The sequence below is a fragment of the Sciurus vulgaris genome, assembly GCF_902686455.1.
Source record: "Sciurus vulgaris genome assembly, chromosome: 13".
NCBI classification, from domain to species: Eukaryota; Metazoa; Chordata; class Mammalia; order Rodentia; family Sciuridae; genus Sciurus; species Sciurus vulgaris.
This window is the reverse complement of record NC_136474.1, coordinates 81,609,832-81,620,193: the sequence shown is the minus strand read 5'-3', so window position 1 is coordinate 81,620,193 and position 10,362 is coordinate 81,609,832. Positions and strand designations below refer to the sequence as shown.

General features: G+C 40.6%; 1 protein-coding gene across 1 annotated transcript; it reads right to left on the bottom strand.

The window, feature by feature from the left end:
- Positions 1-3,606: 3,606 nt before the first annotated feature.
- Positions 3,607-5,912, bottom strand: LOC306642818 (N-alpha-acetyltransferase 60-like). The gene has a single exon (XM_079108621.1). The coding sequence runs from the start codon at positions 5,644-5,646 to the stop codon at positions 5,113-5,115; it is 534 nt and encodes a 177-aa protein (XP_078964747.1). The 5' UTR covers positions 5,647-5,912; the 3' UTR covers positions 3,607-5,112.
- Positions 5,913-10,362: the final 4,450 nt, after the last annotated feature.

The window sequence follows — 10,362 nt, the reverse complement described above, 5'->3', positions numbered from 1 at the left end:
CAGTGACAAGGGCCAGATGTGCCTCGGGTACCTCCAAATATGATGCTCTGAGGATCTAATGTCCTTGCAGTATTCTGGCTAAGAGTGCCTAACCTCAATGTAATTACAAAGAAATATCAGATAAACACAAAATGCAGAATGTCTTATTTTAAAAGAAAGAGGTGGAGAGGGGACTGTATTCTTGAAAGATATTACTGATACAAAAGACCAAGGATAGCTATGGAAATGCTTCAGACTGAAGGAGCCTGGAAGGACATAAAAACTTAATGAAATAATGAACTCTAGGCTGGATCTTCTAGTGGAGGGGGAAATGTCATAAAGCACATTATTGGGTTAACAGAAAAACTAGGAAAAGGATGGTTGAGTATTGAATCAATATAAATGTACCAAGCTGATAACTGTACTACGGTTACATAACGGAACATGTCTATTCTTAGGAAATACACAAAGTATTTGAGGGTGAGAGGTCATGGTGTATGTAACCTATTGACAACTCCTTCAGAAAAAAAAATTGTGTGTGTGTGTGTGTGTGAGAGAATAGAAAAGGGGTGAAAGATATACAAACATACAGAGAGAGAGAGAGAGAGAGAGAGAGAGAGAGAGAGAGAGAGAGAGAGAGAGAATGCAAATGCTAAAGTAATCGGGGCAAAATGTTTACAGAATTCAAGTAAAGGATATGCTAGCATTCTCTGTGCTATTTTTATTCTTGCAGTTTTTAATAAGTTTGACATTATTTGCAAATAAAAATATTGAGTGTTTTGTGTTTATTTCTCATTGATTGTCTTTCTTTTCTTTTTCTGTACTGGGCATTCAACCCAGGGGTGCTCTGCCACTGAGCTACATCCCCAGCCCTTTTTAGTTTTTATTTTGAGGCACGGTCTCTCTAAGTTGCCCACGCTGGCCTCTAACTTATGATCCTGCCTCTGCCTCCCAAGTCCCTGGGATTACAAGGATGTGCCACCACATGCAGCTCAGCTTATTGCCTGTCTGATAGAAAAATATGACCATCATGTTTATCTGTTATATTCAGCATGCACAAGATTTTGTTGATCTGCTTTGAAACCTCGAAGGTTTGCTGTCCAGTGATGTGAGGCATGATGCTGGAAAAGCATGCTGAATTAATTGTGGATAGCTGTAAATGGAGCAAGATCAAAAGCATATGCAGGCCAGGCATGCTGATGCATGCTTGTAATCCCAGCTATTTAGGAGTCTGAGAAAGGAGGGTCTCAAGTTCAAGGGTAGTGTGGACAAATAAGAGAGACCCTCTCTCAAAATAAAATAAAAAAGGCTGGGGATGTAGCTCAGTGATAGATTGCCCTGGGTTCAATCCCCTGTACTGCTTTAATAGTAATAATGATAATAATAATAATAATAAAAGAACAACACAACCAGATCCACATGCATATCAAAACCCATATATAGACTCACGTGTACTAAATGTATTTTGGAGAGAAACACAGGGGGCAATCTACACTGTTGGTTTGGTGTTCTTAGAGTTACAATTTGAAGAAAATCTGTGAGAGAGTATTTGGTCAATTCTCTTGCTTTAATGCAAATGACTTCAACTAAATCTCAAGTTAAGGTCCTTAGAAGATAAGATTCATAACTCCTGGGGCTGGGGTTGTGGCTCAGTGGTCCAGTGCTTACCTAGCATGTGTGAGGCACTGGGTTTGGTCCTCAGCACCACATATAAATAAATGAATAAAACAAAGGTCCATCAATAACTGAAAAATATTAAAAAAAAAAAAAAAAGATTCACAACTCCTATAACAAGTTGTTTCATTATCTCATCATATCCTCTTTTTTATTTTAATTTTTGCACTGTTGGGAATTGAACCCAGGAGCTCACATGTGTTGACAAATGTAATAATGTGTGAGCTATACTCACAGCCTTTTTATTTATGCTTTTTTAAAATTTTGAAACAGGGTCTTGCGAAGTTGCCAGGGCTGCCTGGAGCTGGGTATCTTCCTGCCTCAGCCTCCTGAGTCCCTGCAATCACAGGTGTGTCCCACCACAGCTGGCCCAATGTTTTCCTTTCTTTCCTCTCATGTTTTGATTTGTTTTGTTTTCAAAAGTAGCTGTCATTGATGTATCCTCAGATCTCTGCCAGAGATCAAATCTCCCATTTGTTGAAACTGTCATTTGCATTTGTTTGGGGGACATTGTCCATCTTGCATCTTGCTGCTGTGCTCGTCTGGGACACTCTTCACTGTGACCCTGGGACATGCTTCACTTTGTCCCATGCCGTGTTCTTGGTTTGCTGGATCCTAGGTGTTGTACTTTTGTGATTGAGCAGAAGCTTCCGGGTGCTCACAACAGGCACATCTCTTCACTCCTGGATCGTCTGATATTTTCCTTGTCCTACACTCACTATCAATTGAGATTGAGAATTCGCTGCATATAAAACCCTGACCTGGAAATAATTCTCCTTAGTGTTGTGGGCTGTGCTCCATTGACTCCTGGCTTCCAGGGCTGCTGCTGAGAAACCCCACGATGCTGTCGTTCTCAGTCCTTTGTGTATTGCTTTGTTTCCTCTTTGGAAAAATCTTTTCAGAATCTTTTCTCTATCACCCGGTTTCTGCAACTTCGCGATCCTCCATCTAATGCGGACGGTTCTCCCTTACTGGGCTGAGCATGAGGAGGTCCCATTCAATCTGCAGATTCATGTCCTTCAGTTCTGGAAATTTTTCTTCTTTCATTTCTTTAATTTTCTTTAATATCTTACTTTCCTTCTGAAATTTCTATTTTCAGATCAAGTGTTCTCAACTTGTTTTGAACCATGAACCCCTTCTCACAATAATAGTTTTAATGCACAAAATAAAGTGCTTAATATTGTAAAGGAATATGCAACAACTGGATCATAACTGACAAAACATTTAGAAACAAATCAGTCGTGTAAGCATGTATGTGCTTAAAAAATAACACCTAGAGCAAGTTTAAGAACTATCACTTATTAACTCTTTAATAGCTGTCATTTAAAAAGTAATGACTATCATTTGAAAAGTAGTGCAAACTAATTTCAAGATGCCTATAATAACTAATTTCAAGATATCTACAACATGATTTAAAATATATGTGATTTCTCTAGGTGGCAAAGTCACAGATACTATTATGCTTTGTTTTTATATTTTTAACACAAAGAAATGCTGTATATCTGTTAGGAAAAAAGATGTATATTTTTTCCCATCCAAGTTCATGGACAAATGTACTCCATGAACCTTTGGGGGTCAGTGGGTCCCAGATTAAGAATGCCAGAGTAAGAGCTGGGGACTTAACTCAGTGGTAGAGGGCTTGCCTGGCGTTCCTGAAGTCCTGGGTTTGTACCCCAGAACTGAAAATAAAATAAAATAAAATAAAACAAAGCCTGACTTAGATGTTGGATCTCTTAAATTATTTCTCTAATTTTATTTTTTCTCCCAATTTTCCATCTCTTTTCTTTTGCTCTGATGTCCAGGAATGACCTTTGTTTTATTTTCCCATAAAGAAAATAATAAAATAAACGATCTTTATTTTATTCTTCTTTGGTTAAATGTTAAAATTTCTTTTTCTTTTCTTTTTTTTTTTTTTTTTTTTTTTTTTTTTTTTTTTTGCGACCAGATAAATCTATTTATTTGTTTGTAATGAGACAAAACACTACAATCTGTTCAACACTGAGCTGGACACTGCAGTGATTAGGGGAAGGAGGGAGGGGTGGGGCAAGGCCTCTGAGCTGGATTATGAATGTCCAAGGCAGAACCTTCTGGAAGACTCTTCCTGGACTGCGTGGGGCAGTAATGAAAATCACATGATCACTGTTGATTGAGAGGGAAGAGGACACAGAGCTGGGGCCTCAGCATACAGCTGACATCAGTCAGCATATTAGGGGCCACCCACTGGCCAGAGCTGTCCAGGGATGGGGACACTCTTCCTGCCTGAACTGCCCGAGGACAAGCAGAGGCCTTGGGCTACCTCCAGCACCAAGAGTCCCGGGCTGGAAAACACCGAGGGAGGGGGCAGTCACCAAGGCCCCATCTGCTGAGCAGTTCTTTCCTCCTAAAGGCTGGCAAATGGAGGGGCAGGAGGACCCTCTGCACTGGCTCCTATAACACTGTAGCAACACCAGGCAGAACACTGGTAGCTTGGGAGATGCAGGGTGAGGGATGCTGGAAGTGTGAGACACGCACACTGCTGACATGGCCTTGGCCCTCGGAGGCTGAGGTGCCTCAGGCACTGACTATCCCTGACCCCAAGGCCAGGCCCCATGAACCCTTGGAAGCCATGTTGCCCAATGCAGAGCTCAGCACCCTCCTGCCTGCACCTGACCAAGCTTCATATTTTCACCTCATGGAAGGATGGGCAAGGGCCTCATGGGCACCTGTCCTCAGTCCTGCTCCCAGGAAGGTCAGCTGCATGCAGTACGCCACAATCCAGCCGGCAGGACAATCTCTCCAGAAACAAGAAGCAGGAAGCAGACAGCAGGAGGCCACTGAGGAAGAAGGAACTGTCCCATTATCTGACCACCTGTGCCAGAGCTGGGCTCTGGAGCTCTACTCTCCTGAACCATCAACCCCATTCTGCCCATCCCTCCACAGCTTCTTGTGGAGGGTAGGGGCAGTGTCCCTGCCAGACTTCTTGGGGCTGGTCCTGGATAAAAGCCTGGAATTCCTTTTACTGCACCCCCTTCTTCTGAGGCTCCCGTGTCTTCAGGGTCAAGGGTGCCCACAATACTTATGTTTCTCCTTCACAGCAGCAAGTTCAGCCTGGTTTTGCAGGAAGGAGTTGAAGGAACAGGCAGTGGAGTGGGAGAGGCTGGTGGGACAGCCCCTACCTGGCGGATGCAGCCACACCAGGCAGGGCAGAGGGGATGGTGCAAGTGCATGGAGGCAGGACCAGGGCACCCGGTAGAGGCAGAGGTTTCCAAAAACAGGCAGGAGAGCCGGGGAGCCTGTTGGAGACCAGATGCATGCTCTGCTCCTGAGCCTGCGTAGCACCAGGCCTGCAGCTGGGGCAGGCCAACAGGCTGGCAGGTGGCTGCCAGCTCCTTGCAGAGGAAAGCAAAGGTCAGATGAACAGGAAGGAAGGCTCTGCAGGGTGCTGAGGGGTGCGGCCTGGCAGAGGCTGCCCAGCTGCCATCACATGGTGCGGCTGTACTCAATGCCACCCTTGGTGGAGATGCCTGACCATGGTAGGAAGCTGCAGAGCAGGCTATGGGCCTGGCGGTAGATCCTGTGTGGGATGGAGCAGGGGCTCAGGTTGGCTAGTGCTGAGCCCAGGTGCTGGATGTGGTCCAAAATGGTCCAGGGAGAGTGGCCACCATTGATGTAGAGGACATAGGTGAAGCCATCTTTGAGGACCCCTCGGATGGAGTAGTAATAGGGCAGATAGTGATGCTGCCTAAAGTCTCTGTTTTCATAGAAGTTTATCGCTGTGTTGTTGGTGGTGAGGACATGCAGGTAGACGGCTTTGCAGTGGTCCTGGGCGGTGGTTGATATGTGATCCTTTAAACTTTCAAGTAAAAGGGAACCTACGCCATACTTCCTGAATTCTTTCACTACTCCCAGACTTAGAATGTATGCAACTTGTGTGTCAACAGAGAAGTTGGAGGCTAGAATATCTCCATCCTCTTTATGTATTTTGGTCCTGCTCTTAATTTCAGCTACTATCATTCCCACAATGACACCTCTATAGGTTGCAGCAAGGGAAAAGAACTTCTTGTTGGATGTGGTGTCACGATACCATGAGTCTGGGTACTCAATGGGGAACCAGTCACCACACAGGTGCTTCACAGTGTCTATGTCATCGTGGCAGAGGAGACGCAGGCTGACCTCATGGCACCACCTCTGTCATTCACACCTCGGGCGGGAGCTGGTGGCATCTGAGGGCGTCGCGGGACTCAGCGCATCCTGGGGAATCAGGGAGCCGGGACCTGAGACCGCGCCCCGCCGCCCCGCAACGAGTTATGTAAGGGGCAGGGGCCGCAGCCCGTAGGGAGGCGGCGGCCCGCTAAATGTTAAAATTTCTAATAGCTCCTTTTTGTTCTCAAAATGTTCCTTAATTTTAAAATTTGTGTCCACACTTTGTAATATTCTGTCTTCTGAAGACAAAAATAAATGCTGTTGTGTTTGTTTTAGTTTATAGTTTTTAAATTTGTTTTAATTAGTTATACATGACAGTAGAATGCACTTTGACACATCATATATAGAGAATAATTTCTCATTCTTCTAGTTGTACAGGATGTAGAAACCCACCAGTCATATAGTTATATATGCACATAGGGTAATAATGTCTGATTCATTCTACTATCCTTCCTACGCCCATACTTTCTCCCCTCCCTTCGCTGCTGTCTACCCAATCTAAGGTAACTCTATCCTTCCCTAGCCACCACTCCTCTTATTGTAACTTAGCACCCGCATATCAGAGAAAACATTTGGCTTTTGGTTTTTTGGGATTGGCTTATTTTGCTTAGCATGATATTCTCCAACTCCATCCATTTACTGGCAAATGCCATACTTTCATTCTTCTTTAAGGCTGAGTAATATTCCATCATATATATACACCACATTTTCTTTATCCATTCATCTATTGAAGGGTGCCTAGGTTGTTCCATAGATTAGCTATTGTGAGTTGAGCTGCTATAAACATGGACGTGGCTGCATCACTGCAATATGCTGGTTTTAAGTCCTTTGGGTATAAACCAGGGAGTGGAATGGTTGGGTCAAATGGTTCCATTCCAAATTTTCTGAGAAATCTCCATACCACTTTCCATAATGGTTGTACCAATTTGCATTCCCACCAGCAATGTATGAGTGTACCTTTGGCCCCACTTTTGCCAACATTTATTGTTTTTTGTATTCTTGATAATTGCTATTTTGACTGGGGTGTGATGAAATCTTAGAGTAGTTTTGATTTGCATTTCTCTAATTACTTAAGATGTCAAATATTTTTTCATATATTTGTTGAAATTTCTTCTTCTGTGAAGTGTCTGTTCAGTTCCTTAACCCATTTATTGATTGGGTTTGTGTGTGTGTGTGTGTGTGTGTGTGTGTGTGTGTGTGTGTGTTAAGTTTTTTTTTCTTTATATATCCTGGAGATTGATGCTGTATCTGAGGTGCATGTGATAAAGATCTTTTCCCATTCCATAGTCTCTCTTCACATTATTGATTGTTTCCTTTGCTGAGAAGAAGCGTTTTAGTTTGAGTTCATCCCATTTATTGATTCTTGTTTTTACTTCTTGTGCTTTAGGAGTCTTGTTAAGGAAGTCAGATCTCTGGCTGACAGGGTAAAGATTTGTACCTACCTTTTCTTCTAGTAGGTGCAGGGTCTCTGTTCTAGTGCCTAAGTCTTTGATCCACTTTGAGTTGATTTATGTGCAGGCTGAGAGACAGGGGTTTAATTTCATTTTATCTCATGTGGATTTCCAATTTTCCCAGCACTATTTGTTAAATAGGCTATCTTTTCTCCAGTGAATGTTTTTGGCACCTTTGTCTAGTATGAGATAACTATTTGTGTGGGTTTGTCTCTGTGTCTTCTATTCTACACCATTGGTCTGCATGTCTCTTTTGGTGCCAATACCATGCTGCTTTAGTTACTATGGCTCTGTAGTATAGTTTAAGATCTGGTATTGTGATGCCTCCTGCTTCACTCTTCTTGCTAAGGATTGCTTTGGCTATTTTGGGTCTCTTATTTTTCCAAGTGAATTTCATGATTGCCTTTTCTAGTTCTATGAAGAATGTCATTGGGATTTTAGCAGGAATTGCATTAAATATGTATAATGCTTTTGATAGTATGGCCATTTTCACAATATTAATTCTGCCTATCCAAGAGCATGGATCTTTCCATCTTCTAAGATCTTCTTCAATTTCTTTCTTTAGTGTTCCATGATTTTTCATTGTAGAGGTCTTCCACCTCTTTTGTTAGATTGATTCCCAAGTATTATATTTTTTTGAGACTATTGTGAATGGGGTAGTTTTCATTTTTCCTAATTTCTCTTTCAGTAGATTCATCACTGATGTACAGGAACATGTTTGATTTATGGGTGTTGATTTTATAACCTGCCACTTTGCTGAATTCATTTATGAGTTCTAGAAGTTTTCTGGTGGAAATTTTGGGTCTTCTAAATATAGAATCATGTCATCAACAAATAGCGATAGTTTGAGTTCTCCTTCTTCTATTTATATTCCTTTAATTTATTTCTCCTAATTACTCGGGCTAGAGTTTCAAGGATGAGGTTGAAAAGAAGTGGTAAAGGAGGGTATCCTTGTCTTGTTCTGGTTTTTAGAGGGAATGCTTTCAATTTTTCTCCATTTAGAATTATGTTAGCCTTGGGTTTAGCATATATAGTTTTCATGATGTTGAGGTATGTTCCTACTATCCCTAGTTTTTCTAGTGTTTTGAACATGCCGGGGTGCTAAATTTTGTCAAATGCTTTTTCTGCATCTGTTGAGATGATCATACAATTCTTGTTTTTAAGTCTATTGATGTGATGAATTATGTTTATTGATTTTCTTATGTTGAATCAACCTTGCATCCCTGGGATGAACCCTATTTGATCATAGTGCACTATCTTTTTAATATGTTTTTGTATGTGATTTGCCAGAATTTTCTTGAGAATTTTTGTGTCTATGTTCATCAAGGATATTGGTAGTTTATAGCTTTATTCTATGCCTTACATTATTGTCTCTTTCACCATAATTACTTTTCAATATTTAGTTATTAGTGATCGTGAGTTCAAAATAATCAAGCACAGGATTTGTATTGATTTGATCCATAATCCCTTCAGTACTTTCCCTAAAATGGTAGATTTTAAAAATTATTTTATAATTTACATAAGATAAACTGCATAAATCTTAAGTATACAACTCTATGAATTATAAAAGATCAAGATAAAGAACATTTGTATTAGTCCACAGATGCCCTTTGATCCTTTCCAATTAATATTCTCCTCCTAAATATAACCCTATAATGGCACCATTACTAAGTTTTGCATATTCTTCAACTTCATATAAATGGAATAATAAAGGATTTGTGTGCTCTTTGAGGTTTGAGTTTTCGCATTCAACATGTCTGCAAGATTTGTCCATGTTATCACAGCTATCAGCTGCTCTTTTTGTTCTTTTACTTGTATATTTTTCAGTATAAACATATCGCATTATTATCTAGTCACCTGTTGTACATTGTCCTGTGTCCTGTTTTTGAGCAGTCTGAATAAAACCTTTCTGGTCCTTCTCATATTTATATACAAATAATTATTATTTTTTAATTTTTACAGACTGCATTTTGATTCACAATACACAGCTGGGGTACATCTTTTCATTTCTATGGTTGTGCACGATGTAGATTCATACCATTTGTGTAGTCATACATGTACACAGGGAAATGATGTTTGTCTCATTCCATTGTCATTCATACCCCTGATGAATAATTATTTCTAGTGTTTTAATTTTATGTTTTTAAATATTAAAGAACAATTTTTAAAATGGTCTTTCTGGAAAGTTGTATTGATTTCAGCTCAATTATCCGTCGCATCCATGCTGTTCCCTGGGTTCACGTCATTCCTTGCTGAGATGAACCTCAAATGTGAACACTGGTGGGAATAAGGAATTCCCGATGTCTTCATCTTGCCTTCATTCTTCAATATTAGTTTGAACAATAATTTATATTACCCTTGCCACGGTGAAGCTATTGCTCCATAGTCCTCTAGCTTCTGCCATGACTGCTGAGAAACCTGGGATTTTTCATTCTTCTTTTAGGTAACCCAGTTGCTGATTCCTAAAATTTTCCTTCTGAACTTTATATCCTCATGTTTCATTAGATTACTTCTAGGTGTGGTTTCTTTTCTGTTTAACGTTTTTAAAGAGAGAATACTTTTGCTGGGGTTGTGGCTCAGTGGTAGAGCAATTGCCTAGCATGTGTGAGGCACTGGGTTCGAGTCTCAGCACTACATAGAAACAAAGTGAAGGGCCACTGACAACTAAAAAAATTAAAAAAAAAAAAAAAAGAGAATACTTTTGATTTAAAGTCTTATTTTCAATTACAGAACATTCTTAGTTGTTATCTCCTCAAATATTGCTTCTTTGGTGTTTCTTCTTTACTATTTCCTTCATTTTTCCCTGTTATTGTCTGCCAAAATTTCTGTTAAATACGCAATTTCCTCATTTATTACTTTGCAGATCCTAAACATGCTTATTGTAAATGTTTTATTACTGCGATCATTCAGAATGAATGAATTTCTCTCTCTCTCTCTTCACCCTATGGTGCTTTACCTCTGAACTACATTCCTAGTCCTTTTTTCTTGGGGAGGTGTGTACAGCAAATTTAACTTAGGTGCACTCAACCAGTGAGCCACATCCCCAGCCCTATTTTGTATTTTATTTAGAGACAGG

Coding starts and splice junctions, on each gene's coding strand:
- LOC306642818 (XM_079108621.1), bottom strand. CDS start 5,646: ATGATAGTAGCTGAAATTAAGAGCAGGACCAAAATACATAAAGAGGAT.